General features: G+C 46.2%; 1 protein-coding gene across 1 annotated transcript; it reads left to right on the top strand.

Annotated features, from left to right (window-relative positions):
* Positions 1-4760: 4760 nt before the first annotated feature.
* LOC130830018 (phospholipase A2, membrane associated-like) lies at positions 4761-7824 on the top strand. The gene is made up of 4 exons (XM_057696858.1): positions 4761-4800; positions 5012-5156; positions 5419-5533; positions 7690-7824. The coding sequence occupies exons 1-4, from the start codon at positions 4761-4763 to the stop codon at positions 7822-7824; spliced, it is 435 nt and encodes a 144-aa protein (XP_057552841.1).
* The last annotated feature ends 9008 nt before the right edge of the window (positions 7825-16832 follow it).

Raw genomic sequence — 16832 nt, 5'->3', positions numbered from 1 at the left:
CTCAGCAAGTTATTTTGAAGATCTTGACAAGCCAACTCTAAAGTTTATGTAGAGAGGCAAAAAAATCCCAACTAGCCAACACAATATTGAAGGAGAAGACCAAAGTTGGAGGACGGGTACTACCTGACTTCAAGACTTACTATAAAGCTACAACAATCAAGACAGTGTAGTATTGCCAAAAGAATAGACAAATAGATCAATGGAACAGAATCAAGAGCTCAGAAGTAGATGCATGCAAATATAATCAAATGATCTTTGACAAAAGAGCAAGGCAACTTAATGGAGAAAGGATAGTCTTTTCAACAAATGGTGCTGGAACAACTTGACTTCCACATGAAAAAAAAAGAACCATCTCTACACAGACCTTACATGCTTTGCAAAAATTAACTCAAAATGGACCACAGACCTAAATGCAAAACACAAAACTATAAATCTGTTATAAAGATGACAGAGGAGTAAATTAGATGTTCCTGGGTTTGGTGATGGCTTTTTAAATACACCGGACTTCATTAAATTAACAACTTCTATACTGTGAAAGACACAGTCAAGAGAACGGGAAGACAAGACACAGACACGGAGAAAATGTTTACAAAAGTCAATAACTTTTTTTCTCACAGAGGCATGGGTTTGCAATCCTAAAACTACTTGATTTGACCTAGAATTGAATAAATAAGTAAATATGTTGTGATTAATGAAGCTCCTGTTAGAGAAAAGAGTTCTAAACAAGGAAAAGGGGAAGATTGGGTCAAACCCTGCAGTGTTGGATTGGAATTTGGAGACATCCGTGTAAATTCATTGTGTGACTGCATGTGACTGTGTGTATGTGTGTGTGAGAGAGAGAGAGAGAGAGATTTCCCAATTTTGACTGTTGACAAGGCCCAGAAACAGTAATATCCCAGCAGCAATGAGCTCCCAGGATATACAGAGGGGAGGCAGTCTGTCAGTCGTAGAAATGACAGTAGACCGAAGCTAAGGTGCTTAACCAAAGGTGAAGGTCTAGCCCATCACCTCTGAACCTTCATTTAGGGCTAAAACAAATGGCCATGAGAGCAAAAATCTGTTGACAGGAAAAAATTACAGAACCTAAAAGTTGAAAATTATGTTTTATTTGTGGCAATACTGAGGACTTGAGCCCAGATACAGCCTCTCAGATAGCTCTAAGGGACTGCCCTGAAGAGGTAAGGGAGAGCCAGTATATATAGGAGTTAAAAAAAAAAACAAAACAGGTAATCGAACATCAAAAGATTACTGCTAATTAAAGAAAAACCAGACATCTCAAGTTAAAGAAGTTAGCACTTTTCTATGTATGGGAAGATGCAAGAGTCTGGGCTTAAAGAAGTCATTCCTCTGATATGCACCTGAACTATCTAGCCAGTATCCTGATTTTCTCCATCCTGAATCCCCTGAAGGTGCACCATGAAGGGTGGCTGATGGCTTGATGGCCACAACATCCTTTGTTTACTGAGGTGGCAGGTGACATTCCTTGTCCATAAATCCCAGATTGTGAAGACCCACAGAGTTCCCCAGAGGTTGTATTAACTTGATAGGAATTTGTACCAGGTACCAGGTACCACAAACTGAGTAGCTGAAACAACAGAAATTTCTGGCCTCACAGTTCTGGAGGCCAGAATTCTAAGACCAGGTGCCCGTGGGGTTGGTTCCTTCTGAGGGCTGTGAGGGATGGCCTGTTCCATGCCTCTCCCCGGCTCTAGTGATTTCCTGGCTATCTTAAGGATTCCCTGGCAGATAAAAGCATCCCCACGCCAATCTCTGACTTCATCTTCATGTGAAGATGTGTGTGTGTGTCCGTGTGCAAATTTCTGCTTTTTATAAAGACAACAGTCATTCTGCATTAAGGCCCATCCGAAAAACCTTATCTTAAGTAATCACTTCCACAAAGACCCTGCTTCCAAATAAAGTCACGTTCTGAGGTCTTACTGGATGTTAGGAATTCAACATAGGGATTTGGTGGGGGACACACGTCACCCCACGATACAGATCTAGCACTTCAAGGAAATTGTATCTGCAGCAGGAAAGCTGCCTGGGGTGGCTGTTAGTCGGTATAGATTAGGTTATTGTAGTGTAAACCCTGACAGTTGTTTTGGGGGTTTGTTTGTTTGTTTGTTCTTAACGTAAGTGCCTGACAACCTTTGATTAGTGCCTAACAACCTTTGATTAGTGCCTGATAACCTCTGATTGGCAGCAACAACTTCAAAGACAGCTATCTAGGAGAAACACCTTGCCAGCCACACGACTGGGTCAGGCCACCTCTGCTCACTGAGGCTCCTTTGTTTTAGAGATTTTGGTTAATTTGACTACTTAGGCCACCTGTTTTTTCTCTTCATCTGCTTTAAGTTGCCACTCATGTGTTTTAAATTCACCAATAAAGAGTGAGCACACAAAACCCTAAGTCCCCACCCTCAACCTCAATAAAAGCAGAACTCCAGGCCATGACCTCATGGTCTCTTTCTACCCTCGACCTGGCTGTGGGGATCCAGTTGTGCTGTGTAATTCTGAAGTCCTGTAAGTAATAAACCTTTATTCTATCAAAACTTTCTGATGGTTATTGCTAAAGGGCATCTTGCATGCATAACAACCATGAGGGCTGTTCCAGCCACAACACTGGTTATTAATAGGATGAGGCTGCCAGGCAACAGTTTTTCTAGTCACTGATCTCAGTGATCAGTGGTTTAACACAACCAAAGTGTATTTCTCACTCACGCAAAGACCGCTGAGGGTCTGCAGGACACTCCCAGACAGGCATCCTCCACGCTGGGACTCAGGGATCCAAGCTGCCTCCATCTTCTGGTTCCACCATGAGGGGCAGAGAAAAACGGGGGCGTTGCACGTGGTTTTCACCTTGTTTCAGCCTGGCAGTGGCCATCAGCACTGATGCACACATTTTGCTGGCCAGATTCACTCTCCTGGGCCTTGGTACCTGGAGGGGGGCCTGGAGAGTGTGGGGAGCAGGTGGAGTGGTGATGGGCACCGTAGCCTCAGCCACACTGGCTTTTGGGGACGGGTGTCGGGGAGTGTTAACCAAAGGCCATGGGAGCTACATTCTTAGCAGTATTGAAGGGCAGGGAAAAGGGTGTGTGTTTTAGAAATGAAAACAAGAGTCACTGCATCTCTGAGGCAGAAGAAGAAAAAGCAATAGATCCAAGGAGCGTCAATCAGCTCCGTCTCCAAACAGGTGAGGACTGAGCATGGGGTGGCGGCAGTACCTGGAGGGGAAACTCTAGGACAGTCCCTGGCTTTTTCCAGAAGGGAAGGAAGATGAAGAGGGGAAGAAAGAGGAGCAAGAAGGGAACATGGAGGCGCTGGTCCAAGTACCTGAGATGAGAACATCTACCCCATTGCATTCCTTTTCCCGCTGGGGTCCCCGGATGCCCAGGGGCAGGACAAGTCCTCACCATCTCCTGAGAGGCTCACATGGGTCCTAGTACATATTAAGTAGAGGCTTACTATCTACTTTCTGTGAATGACTGATTGAATGAATAACACTAAAAGCCCTGCTTCTTATTCCCAAATGGCACATTAGCAGAAGACAGGATCTGGTCAACAGCAGATGCCTCTGCCTCCCCTGCAAGTGGTTGCAGGAGGGTGACTGGTGGTCACACCCAGAACTGGTTATGGGAATTTATTCACTCCAGAGAGAGGCTCAAGGGAAAGACTACAAAATAATCTAAAATTCCGGCATCAGCTAACAGCACATAAGGTTTTTCCACCCTCAGCTCTGTCCTGCCAGCTGCTGAGAGGAAGAAAAGGGATTTCCTAGGGGCCAGGGCTTGCCAACTCTGAGCCTGCTAATAGGCATACCCTCACCCCGTTCCCCGACCCCACCAACTGCCAAGCTCCCAGAGGAATCAGCTATTTAACTGGAGATCAGAATAAAGACGGCAGTCACTTGGAGACATCAACTCAGGATCCTCTGAGATATAAATACCTGGGAATGAATATCTAGTCCCTGATCCTTGGCTGCCATCAAGAGTGCCTATGGGGTGTGTGTGTGTGTGTGTGTGTACGTCTGTGGACATGTGTGGACATGCGTATGCAGGCACTCTGAGCACAAGCCTGCACGTGCATGATTGGGTGTGTGCAAGGGGTTATGTGTACACAAGTGTGTTGGGTGTGTGTGTGAGTATATCGTGTACAAGGATGTCCACACTAGTAGATGAGCTCAAGAGGGTGTGTTTGTACGCATGCATATGTGTGTGAGTAGGTGTGTGTTTGTGCATGTATGTATGTAAGGGTTCAAAGAGAGGGTGCTGCTTTAGTTCTGGAGAAAACACTGGGGACAGACTCCATGGGTGGAATTCCCAAGCCTTGACTCCAGTGTAGGGGGTGAATAAGATACATCTCATGGGGGACACACAACCTAGGGCCTCATGGATTTCCCAGTTTGTTGGGATGACCTGGTGGCAGCCTTCCAGGAACTCTCAGTCGGTTGAAGGACATGGAGGTCTCATTAGTGTATCATAGGGGCCTCGGGGGGTCTTCAAATGTAAAAAGTTCAACAAAGGTGGGAAGGCCCAGGAGGTCATGGGTGTCACCCGCCATGTGTACACTGGGAGTGATAAAGGCAGTCACGCTGGACGTCCCCTGGGATTGAGGAGCGTGTCCATGTGCTCCCTTGAAGACTCCCTTCACCAGGGTTGTTGAGTGTGAGCAGGAGAACAGGGCCCAAGGCAGAAGCTGGCACCACCTGGGGGAGGAGTCTAAGCCAGTCCACCTGCATTTCTCCCACACAGACCCTCAACATGAAGACCCTTCTGCTGTTGGCAGTGATCATGGCCTTTGGTAAGGGTTGACCCTGTCCTCTGGCCTCAAGGGGGACAGCCCCAGCCGGGAGGCACCCTCATCCCCCAGCTGCCCTTCCCACTGCATCTGACCCTCTCTCCTTGGGGGGGGAGACAGGGGCCTTTGTGGGGACAGGGAGGGGGAGAGGCAGGGAGAGGCACAGAGAGAGGATGCAGGACCCAGGCCCCATCACCAGGCGATTTCCTTCCAGGCCTGCTGCAGGTCCATGGAAATTTGCTGGATTTCCGGAAAATGATCAAGTACAAGACAGGAAAGGAAGCTGTGTCCAGTTACGGCTTCTACGGTTGCTACTGTGGCCTGGGTGGCAGAGGATCTCCCAAGGATGCAACAGATCAGTAAGGCCACCCCCAGCCCTCCCTTCTCTCTGCCCACATGTGGCCCCAGCAGGGCTGGGAGCTCTGAGGCTTGTGCTGGTGTCTCATCAGCACAGATGCCCAGGAAGTGCCCACTGAAAAATCAGCCAGCCTGTTGGAAACTCTGCTCTAGACTATTCCAGTGTCCCTGGGTCTCTGCCCAGAGTTACAGGGGTGAGACCACAGGGCACTGGGGTCCCTGGAGCTGTGGGGAGGCAGCCCCCATAGCATGGTCTTGTCACAGGTGCTGCGCGGCACATGACTGTTGCTACAAACAGCTGGAGAAACGCGGCTGTCGCCCCAAGACACGGAGCTACAAGTTTATTTACCGCCAGGGCCAAATCATTTGTGGTAAGAAAGTCCTACAACGCCACCCAGCCTCCTTTGTTCATTTTGCAGAGTGCCCGCTGTGCACGGTACTGCGCTGGGCCCCAGAGCTGGATACAAAGGGACAGTGTCCCTGCCTCGAGGAGCTCAGAGTTGAATTGGAAGTTATGAAAATCACAGGGCAACATGCTAGCCTCCGATAGGAAGGAAGAAAATGGGTGGGGCTCTGAATACAGCCTGAGGTTCAAGGAAGGCTCCTGAGAATGGTGACCTCTAAGCTGAGTCTTCAAGGCTCTGAGGAGTTATGGGGGAAGGAGGGTTGGGGACATCCCAACAAGAGGACACAGGAGGGTCCAAGGGACTGGAGGGACCTGTAACAATTCTGTGTCATTGAAGGATGAAATGGAGTGGTGAGGGAGGATGCTGGAGAGACAGGAAGGGGCTAGGTCAAGTCCCCAAGGCTGTATTGTATGCCGATTTTGTCCTAAAGCAGTAGGGAACTCTTAAGCAAAAGAGTGACTAGATCAGACTTGGCATTTCAGAGGACTTGCTCTGGCAGAGGGTGGATGGACATAGGCGGAGGGTGGATGGACATAGACGGAAGGAGGACAATGAGAAGGCCACTGCCATAATGTGGACAAGAGACAGTACGAACCTGACCTCTAGGCATGGTGGTCAGGATGGAAGGCTGGAGGGTGCCATTAAGATACACCTGAGATAGACTCAGCCAAGCTTGGTGGCTGACTGGGTGGGGTGACTGGGAACTGTTGAGTGGCTATACGACCATGGGGATGGTGCTGCTGGTGAGGTCGTGCTGGGTGAGGGGAGGAGGAGTTCCCTGGAGAGCGTGTTGAGAGTGGAGGCTTCCAGAACACCCAGGGAGAGGGGCAGCAGGCTGCTGGATGAAGGAACTGGCCCATCAAGGGAGGGGTCTGGACACACATTCAGGAGGCGGCAGCAGAGAGCTGAGAGTGGGATGGACCCACCCATTTGATGCTTAAGGGCCCAGAAAGGACACAGAGGAGTGACAGTCAGAGAGAGGGGAGAAGAACCAGGAAGGTCAAGGAGCTGGCAAGGAGGAGGTGATTGGCAGCAGCCAGTTCAACAGAGGAGTCCTCCGGGATAAGGGCTGAGCCGGCTCCTTGCGTTTCAAGGCAGGAAGACCTCAGCGGGAGCTGTGTCCATGGAGCAGTGAGGGCAAAGCCAGATTAGAGCAGGTGCAAGGTGGGTGGGAAGTGACACAGAGGTACCAAGTGTAGACAACCTTCTGGAGCAAGTTTGGCTGTGAGGGGAGGAGAGATGGGTGGCAGCTGGAGGGGATTGCTCAGTGCCCCCAGACAGCTGACCCACGAGTGGGATTTTGAGAAGGCCGGAGTTCCCCAACAGCCTCAGTTCTCTAAGCTCAGAAATTATGTCTCCCCATCGGGACCGTTCCATAAGGTCATGTGTCTTTAGCAGGCTTTGGGTGGCAAGCAACAAGATATCCAACCAGCAGATGCTCAGACAATGAGGGAGTCTGACTCTCCCATAACAGAAGTCTCGAAGCGGGCATTGCCAGGGCGGGGGCAGGTTGTCAACTATGTTGCCAAGGGTCCAGTCTTTCCTCAGCCTTTTGCTCTGCCATGTTGGCAAAGTGATGCCAAGGTACACGCTGCATCTCCAAGAGTTATGGTTTCACCCTACAAAAGAGGCTTTCCCTTTGCATATCTCTCTTTCTGAGTGAGGAAATTAATCGTTTCTGGAAGCCTTTGGCAGACTTTCCCTGGTGGCTCATTGCCCAGAGCACGGTCACATGCTACCCAGAGACTAATCACTACAAAGGAAAAAGGGATGACCATGACTGGCTTACACCAATCAAAATACATTCCCAGATCCAAGGGGCCAGGGGCTTTGCACCTGAACACATCTGCTAGGGAGAAGAAACAGCCAATTGCTAAAAAGGAAGGCTTTTAAGAGAATTGCAGTGCATGGCTGGGGGTGTTCCCATCAGACTGGGTGTGGGCTTCCTGAGGGCAGGAATTCTGTCTCCCCATCAGTCACAATTATCTGGAACATAGGTGCTTGTCCTGGACTAGCAACCATGGGAAAACAGGGGCTGTGTCTTCTCCCCCAGAATTCCCACAAGAAACCATGGAATATTAATGAACCCCTACCCTGTGTATATTTTCCTGTGATTTCAGAGAATCAGACCTACTGTAGGAGACAACTGTGTCAATGTGACAAAACAGCTGCCGATTGTTTTGGGAGAAACCAGAAGACCTATAATAAAAAGCTCCAATACTACAACAACCTGCGGTGCAAAGGGAGTGCCCCCCGGTGCTGAGAGGCACCTGATCATAGACACCTTGCCACTCAGTGCTAAGATTCCTTCTCTAGCCACGTTCCACGCCCTGCTCTAGCCATGTTCCCCGGAAAATGAAGGAAACCCCTCTCCTATCCTAGAGACATGCCAGGAGCCGTTCTACCCCCAAACAGAAGACTTCTATTCGGAAGGAGAAGACCAAAGTCTGGGCATGCATGCCGAACCCCTCCCCCCTGCTTCCTTGGGAAATTGGAGATTTTTTTCCCTCATATCCAATCTTCTTTAAGTCCAATGTCATGTCTAGCTGTAGCAGCTACACTCCTGGTGGAGTCTTCTGAATAAAGCTATGCATTTGGCAAACTGTATGTGAGTGTCTCTGTGTGTGTGTATGTGTGTGTATGCAATTCTCCAAGCACTTCTAGTGTGAGAACAAACTAGTACAAGAGTGTAAGGGGTTAAAAATACAGAGTCAGACTGGTTGAGTCAAATTCCCCACCACCACCACTTCCCTAAGCCTTAGCACCCTCATCTGCATGGAGATTGCTTTGGTACCACGTGCACGGGCTTGTTAGAGAAGTAAAGGGGATAATGGATGGAAAGCACTGGGTCTGGCATGTCTGCATCTGTCATTGTTACTACAAGTAAAACCCAGCCATCCACCTCTCCTTCCCTGGGCAGGAGCACCTCCTGCTGGCCTATCGGGGAAAAACAGCAGTGTTGCTGTTGACATCTGGGGAGCTGGAGTCCACATCTTCCCTGTGGCACATCCTTCTCACATGTTGCCAGCCTGGTGAAGGTGGGTCAATGTAAGGCTGCCACCAGCAGGACTCTCGGTGCATTTATCCCCTCCCCCAGGGCTGCCTTCCTGGGCTTGTTAGCCATGCAGGGTCCCAGTGGGCCCTGCACCTAGTGCACAGCTCTGCCCCAGCCATCTCAAATTCTTCAAGACGTGGAATCCTGCATTTTATTTTGCACTGGCACCCATAAATTAGCAGCTGGTCCTACCCTCCCCTGGATGCTACTTTCCCTCTAGTCATCTGGGGTTCCTCTGAGACATTCCCACCTGGACCAGCCACACCTAATTCTTCAATAAACATCATCCAGACTGCTGGCTGTGGATCCTACCAAGGCACCCCGCTCAGGGGACAGGGGTGGGGGCCAAACTTCAGCAAGCTCTGCGTTCACCCAGGAACAGTGCCTCTCTGTAATTCATCTTCTAAAAATGGGAGCTTGTTTTTAATTGGAGAATAGTTGCTTTACAGCGTTGTGTTAGTTTCTGGGAGCCTTTTTCTAATTCTGCAAGAAGAGGCTGCATTTGTTTGTGTAGCCCTGATCACACTCACGCTCACTCATAATAAGAGACAGGCAAATGAAATCTCCACTGAGACACCATTTTTATTTATTAGAATGGATAAAACTCCTTCTCTATTGGCAAGGCTGTGTGTGGAACCAGCCCTCTCATACATGGATGGTGGGAGGGCAAAATGCCCACGGAGGACAAATTGGCAAAATCCATCAAAATGAGAGATGCATTTATCCTCTGGCTCAGCAACTCCACTTCTGGAAACGTACCCTATGAAGACACACACACACACACACACACACACACACACACACACCCCAGCACGTGCACAGTGATGCATGAGCAAGTTTTATTATTGCCACATTGTTCTGAATTGGGTTGGAAATACCCCAAGGGCCCATGTAGAGAGGATGACTTAGATAAATAATAATACAACCTCCACATGGAATATAACATATCTGATTAATAAGGGAGTTTCCCCTCTCACAATATAAAAAATCTCCAGGATGTGGTGGCAGTGAAAAGAGCAGGGTGGAGGAGTGTACATGGTGTGCTACATTTATGCAGGAAAGGGTGGAACCATGATTATGTGTTTGCTAATACTGACATAAGTAAACAACAGACCAGAAGTTAATTTCAATGGTTGCCTATAGGTTGCAAGGCTGGCTACAGGGAAAGGTGGTGGGCACAGATGGGATAAAGGGAGATTTCTCAATATGTAATTTTTCATATTGTTTTGCTTTTTCAGTCCTATAAATATATTTCTTATTCAAAAAAATTAATATCATCAAATACATACAAACATTCCTTTCCCTAAGACAGATACTAATTATTAAAGAGAATATAAGCTAATCCAGGGACTGGAAAACTACAGCCTGCTGGCCAAATCTCTCTACCACCTCTTTTTGGACAGCTTACAATCCAGGAATGCTTTTCACATTTTTAAATCGTTAAAGAAAATCAAAAGAATAATGTTTGTCATATATTAAAAAGATATGAAATTTAATTTTTCATGGCAATAAATAAAGTGTTATTTGGTTTCATATTGTCCATGACTGCTTTGAGCTACAACAGCACAATTGAATAGTTGTGACAGAGAATATGGGGCCTTCTGCAGGAAACATTTGTCAATTTTTCATCTAATCAGGTGCTTCCCAAACTATCATTGGTGAAACATAAGTTTTTTGGTCTTTGATCTGCTCAGATCACTACTTTTGCAAAACGAAATACATACAAAATATCAATCCAAATGTTCTACTATTTGATTCAATGAACATAAAATTACTCTGTCAGATTGCCAGGACTAGATCTTTTCACAGGTGAATTCTACCAAACATTTAAAGAAGAATTAGTACTTATCCTTCTTAAATTATTCCAAAAAACTGAAAAGGAGGGAATGCTTCTGAACTCAGTCTGTGAGACCAGCAACATCACCCTGATACCAAACCCGACAAACATACCACAAAAATAGAAAATTACAGGCCAATATCACTGATGAACAGAGTCACAAAAATCCTCAACAAAAATAGCAGCTAGTTGAATTCAATAATACATTTAAAAGATCATACACCACAATCAAGTGGGATTTATTACAGGGATGCAAGGGTGGTTTAATATTTGAAATTCAATCAATGTCATATACCATATGAACAAACTGAAGAATAAAAATCATGTTATCATCTCAATAGAGGCCATAAAGTCTATTGACAAAATTCAACATCCATTTACAATGAAAACTCTCCACAAAGTGGGTATAAAGGCAACATACCTCAACCTAATAAAGGCCACGTATGAAGAACCTACAGCTAACATCATACTCAACAGTGAAAAGCTGAAAGTATTTCTCTGAGATAAGGAAGAGGAGAAGAGGACAAAGATGCCCACTATCTCCACTTTTATTCAATATATTGCTGGATGTTCTAGCCACAACAATCAGACAAGAAAAAGAAATTAAAAGAATCCAAATTGGAAAGGAAGAATTAAAGCTGTTACTGTTTGCAGGTGGCATGATACTACCTATAGAAAACCCTTAAGATTCCACCAAAAAAACTATCAGAAATAATAAATGAATTCAGTGATGATGCAAGATACAAAATTAGTGTACAGAAACATATTGCAATTTTTTACACTAACAATGAACTCTCAGAAACAGAAATTACAAAAACATCTCGTTGACAATTGCATCAAAAGAATCAAATACCTAGGAATAACCCTAACCAATGAGGTAAAAAACCTATACTCAGAAAACTATAAGGCATTGATCAAAGAAAATGAAGATGACACACCCCAAAAAAGGAAAAATCTATGGTGCTCATTGGATTGGAAGAATTACTATTGTGAAAATGACCATACTATCCAAGGCAATCTACAGAATCAATTCAATTGCTATGAAAATACCAATGGAATTTTTCACAGAACTAGAACAAATGATTTTAAAATTTATATAGAAGCACAAGAACCCTGAAAAGCCAAAACAATCTTGAGAAAGAAAAACAAAGCTAGAGGTATCACGCTCACTGTTTTCAAACTAGACTACAAAGCTACAGTATGGTAAACACTGTATGATTCCAAAAAGTATGATACGTGCACAAAAACAGATTCATATATCAATGGAACAAAGTAGAGAGCCCAGAAACAAACTTACACCTATATGGACAGTTAATCTACAACAAAGATGGCAAGAATATGTAATGGGAAAAGACAGCCTCTTCAATCAATGGTGCTGGGAAAACTGGACAGCTACATGCAAATAATCAAACTGAACTACTTTCTGACACCATATACAAAAATAGACTCAAAATGAATTAAAGACTTAAATTTAGGACCTGAAACCATAAAATTCCTAGAAGGAAACATAGGCAGGATGTGCTTTGACATCAGTCTTAGCAATTGTTTTGGATATGTCTCCTTAGGCAAGGGAAACAGAAGCCAGAATAAATAAGTGGGACCATATCAAACTAAAAAGCTTTTGCACAGCAAAGGAAACTATTGACAAAATGAAAAGGCAGCCTACTGAATGGAAGAAGATATTTTCAAATGAAATATCTGAGAGGTAGTTAATATCCAAAATATACAAAGAATTCATACAACCCAACATCAAAAAAACAAAGAAAAAACAAAACACGACAAAACAAAAAACTAAACAACCTGATTTAAAAATGGGCAGAAGGGACTCCCCTGGTGGCATGGTTAACACTCTACCTGCCAGTGCAGGGGATATGGGCCTGATCCCTGATCTGGGAAGATCCCACATGCAGAGGAGCAACTAAGCTGGTGTGCCACAACTGAATCTGCACTCTACAGCCTGCGAGCCACAACTACTGAGCCCACAGGCTTAGAGCCCATGGTCTGCAACAAGAGAAGCCACCAAAATGAGAAGCCCGTATGCCCCAATGAGTAGCCCCTGCTCACTGCAACGAGAGAAAGACTGCACACAGCAACAGTTGAGGTCAGTGCCCCAACCCCTGTGTCATTAAAGGGTCAGCTGTATATCACTTGCCAATTGTGTCTTTTGCTTTATTGTCTCTCTCTCTCCACTAAATTGTTAGCCCCACGAAAGCAGAGAATTTTTGTTTCCTTCACTGATGTACTCCACTTGCTTAAATTAGTCCTTGGATAGAGGTGGCTGGACAAGAAGACCAACCATGGACTTTGAGTTCATGGGAAAATCCTGAAAAGACAGGAAGAGGAGATGCAATGTGTGACATCACCAGAGTCCCTGAGTGCTGGGCCCTGGACATGACACCAGGACCCACCAGGATATACAGAGGGGGAGGCAGTTTGTCAGTCATAGAAATGACAATATTCCAAAGCTGAGATCTTAACCAAAGGCCAAGGTCTAGCCCATCACTTCTGAACCTTCATTTAGACCTAAAACAAACGGCCAAGAGAGCAAAAATCTGTGGACTGAAAAAAAATGCAGAACCTAAAAATGGAGAATTCTGTTTTATTTAGGGCATTACTGAGAATCTAAGCTCAGGATACCTCATCTCATATAGCTCTGAGGGACAATTCTGAAGGGGTAAGGGAAGGGCCAGGATATATTGGTCTTCTTAAAACTTAAAAAAAAAATGAAAAAAGAGGTAGTAGAACATCAAAAGATTACTATTGGGATTGCCACATATAAACATATGCAGTTTATTGTCTGTCAATTATACCTCAATAAAAGTTCTTTAAAAAAAATTCACTGTTAATTCAAGAAAAATAAGACATCTCAAGTTAATGAATTAGCACTTTTCTATGTATTAAAAGATGTGAGAGTTGGGCTTAATGAAATCATTTCTGTGATATGCTCCTTAACTCTCTAGCCAGGATCGTGTTTTTCTCCACCCTGATTCCTCTCAAGGTGCACCATTAGGGTGGCCGATGGCTTGATGGCCACCACATCCTTTGTTTACTGAGATGGCAGGTGACATTCCTTGTCCACAAATCCCAGATTGCGAAGACCCACAGAGATCCCCGGAGGGTGGATTAACTTGATAAGAATTTGTACCAGGTACCAGGTACCACAAACTGAGTAGCTTAAACAAGAGAAATTTCTGGTCTCACAGTTCTGGAGTCCAGAATTCCAAGACCAGGTGGCCATGGGGTTGGTTCCTTCTGAAGGCTGTGAGGGATGGCCTGTTCCATGCCTTTCCCAGGCTTTGGTGGTTTCCTGGCCATCTTGGCAGATAAAAGCATCCCCATGCCAATCTCTAAATTCATCTTCATGTGAAGATGTTGTGTATGGGTCTGTATCCAAATTTCCCCCTTTCTTAAAGACACCATCATTCTGCATTAAGGCCCATCCGAAAAACCTTATCTTAAGTAATCACTTCCACAAAGACCCTGTTTCCAAATAAAGTCATGTTCTGAGGTCTTACTGGATGTTAGGAATTCAACATAGGGATTTGGTGGGGGACACAAGTCACCCCACGATACAGATCTAGCACTTCAAGGAAATTGTATCTGCAGCAGGAAAGCTGCCTGGGGTGGCTGTTAGTCGATATAGATTAGGTTATTGTAGTGTAAACCCTGACAGTTGTTTGGGGGGTTTGTTTCGTTTTTGTTAATGAGTACCTGACTTAACCTTTGATTAGTGCCTAACAACCTTTGATTAGTGCCTGATAACCTCTGATTGTCAGCAACAACTTCAAAGACAGCTATCTAGGATAAACACCTTGCCAGCCACATGACTGGGTCAGGTCACCTCTGCTCACTGAGGCTCCTTTGTTTTAGAGATGTTGGTTAATTTGACTATTTAGGCCACCTGTTTTTTCTCTTCACTCCCTTTATGTGGCTGATCATGTGTTTTATTTTTTTTAAGAACTATTGAAATATAATTGACATACAATAAATTGTATATATGTAAAGTGTGCTGCTCATGTGTTTTAAATTCACCAATAAAGGGTAAGCACACAAAACCCTAAGTCCCCACCCTCAACCTCAATAAAAGCAGAACTCCAGGGCCATGACCTTGTGCTCTCTATCTACCCTCAACCTCGCTGTGGGAACCCAAGTGTGCTGTGTAATTCCCAAGTCCTGTAAGTAATATACCTTTATTCTATGAAGCTTTCTGGTGATGATGGCTGAAGGATATCTTGCAGTCATAACACCCGTGAGGGCTGGTCCAGCCACAACACTGGTTATTGATAGGATGAGACCACCAGGCAACAGTTTTGCTAGACACTGATCTCATGATCAGTGGTTTACACACAACCAAAATATATTTCTCACTCATGCAAAGACCTCTGAGTGTCTGCAGGACACTCCCAGACAGGCGTCCTCCACGCTGGGACTCAGGGATCCAGGCTGCCTCCATCTTCTGGTTCCACCATGAGGGGCAGAGAAAAACGGGGGCGTTGCACGTGGTTTTCACCTTGTTTCAGCCTGGCAGTGGCCATCAGCACTGATGCACACATTTTGCTGGCCAGATTCACTCTCCTGGGCCTTGGTACCTGGAGGGGGGCCTGGAGAGTGTGGGGAGCAGGTGGAGTGGTGATGGGCACCGTAGCCTCAGCCACACTGGCTTTTGGGGACGGGTGTCGGGGAGTGTTAACCAAAGGCCATGGGAGCTACATTCTTAGCAGTATTGAAGGGCAGGGAAAAGGGCGTGTGTTTTAGAAATGAAAGCAAGAGTCACTGCATCCCTGAGGCTGAAGAAGAAAAAGCAATAGATCCAAGGCGCGTCAATCAACTCCAAACAGGCGAGGACTGGGGATGAGGTGGCGGCAGTACCTGGAGGGGAAACTCCAGGACAGTCTCTGGCTTTTTCCAGAAGAGGAGGAGGAGGAAGAGGAGAAGGAAGAGGAGCAAGAAGGGAATGTGGATGCTCTGGTCCAAGTCACTGGGATGAGACCATCAGCCCCATTGCACTCCTTTCCCTGCTGGGGTCCCCAGGGGCAGGACAAGTCCTCATCACCTCCTGAGAGGCTCACATGGGTCCAGGCACTTTGCAAAGGCTTAAAATGTACTTTCTGTGAATGACTGATTGAATGAATGAATAACACTAAATGCCCTGTTTCTTATTCCCAAATGGCACATTAGCAGAAGACAGGATCTGGTCAATAGCAGATGGCCAAGCCCTCTCCTTGATGTGTTTGCAGGAGGGTGACTGGTGGTCATACCCAGAATGGGTTATGGGAATTTATTCACTCAGCAGAGAGGCTCACGGGAAAGACTACAAAATAATCTAAAATTTTGGCTTCAGCTAACGGCACATCAGGTTTGTCATTCCTCAGCTCTGTCCTGCCAGCTGCTGAGAGGAAGAAAAGAGGATTTCCTAGGGGCCAGGGCTTGCCAACTCTGAGCCTGCTAATGGCGATACCCTCACCCCATTCCCCTACCCCACCAACTGCCAAGCTCCCAGAGGAATCAGCTATTTAACTAGAGATCAGAATAAAGACGGCAGTCACTTGGAGACATCAACTCAGGATCCTCTGAGATATAAATACCTGGGAATGAATATCTAGTCCCTGATCCTTGGCTGCCATCAAGAGTGCCTATGGGGTGTGTGTGTGTGTGTGTGTGTGTGTGTACGTCTGTGGACATGTGTGGACATGCATATGCAGGCACTCTGAGCACAAGCCTGCACGTGCATGATTGGGTGTGTGCAAGGGGTTATGTGTACACAAGTGTGTTGGGTGTGTGTGTGAGTATATTGTGTACAAGGATGTCCACACTAGTAGATGAGCTCAAGAGGGTGTGTTTGTACGCATGCATATGTGTGTGAGTAGGTGTGTGTTTGTGCATGTATGTATGTAAGGGTTCAAAGAGAGGGTGCTGCTCTAGTTCTGGAGAAAACACTGGGGACAGACTCCATGGGTGGAATTCCCAAGCCTTGACTCCAGTGTAGGGGGTGAATAAGATACATCTCATGGGGGACACACAACCTAGGGCCTCAGGGATCTCCCAGTTTGTTGGGATGACCTGGTGGCAGCCTTCCATGGAGGTCTCATTAGTGTGTCATGGGGGAGAGGGTGGTCTTCATGTGTGAAACATTCAACAACGGTGGGAAGGCCCAGGAGGTCGTGGGTGTCACACAACATGTGTACTCGGTGCTGGATGAAGGCAGTCACGCCGGACGTCCCCTGGGATTGAGGAGCGTGTCCGTGTGCTCCCTTAGAGACTCCCTTCACCAGGGTTGCTGAATGCAAGCAGGAGGGCAGGACCCAGGGCAGAAGCTGGCACCACCTGGGGGAGGAGTCTAAGCCAGTCCACCTGCATTTCTCCCACACAGACCCTCAAC

The sequence above is a fragment of the Hippopotamus amphibius genome, chromosome 1 (assembly GCF_030028045.1).
Source record: "Hippopotamus amphibius kiboko isolate mHipAmp2 chromosome 1, mHipAmp2.hap2, whole genome shotgun sequence".
Classification (NCBI taxonomy): domain Eukaryota; kingdom Metazoa; phylum Chordata; class Mammalia; order Artiodactyla; family Hippopotamidae; genus Hippopotamus; species Hippopotamus amphibius.
This window is presented reverse-complemented; position numbering and strand designations above follow the sequence as displayed.

What these genes read in the sequence shown, in the direction of transcription:
- LOC130830018 (XM_057696858.1), top strand. Translation starts at nt 4,761, where the DNA reads ATGAAGACCCTTCTGCTGTTGGCAGTGATCATGGCCTTTG. An exon ending in CCCAAGGATGCAACAGATCA is followed by an intron (nt 5,157 to 5,418) that starts GTAAGGCCACCC and finishes GTCTTGTCACAG; the next exon opens with GTGCTGCGCGGCACATGACT. An exon ending in AAATCATTTGTGGTAAGAAA is followed by an intron (nt 5,534 to 7,689) that starts GTCCTACAACGC and finishes TCAGAGAATCAG; the next exon opens with ACCTACTGTAGGAGACAACT.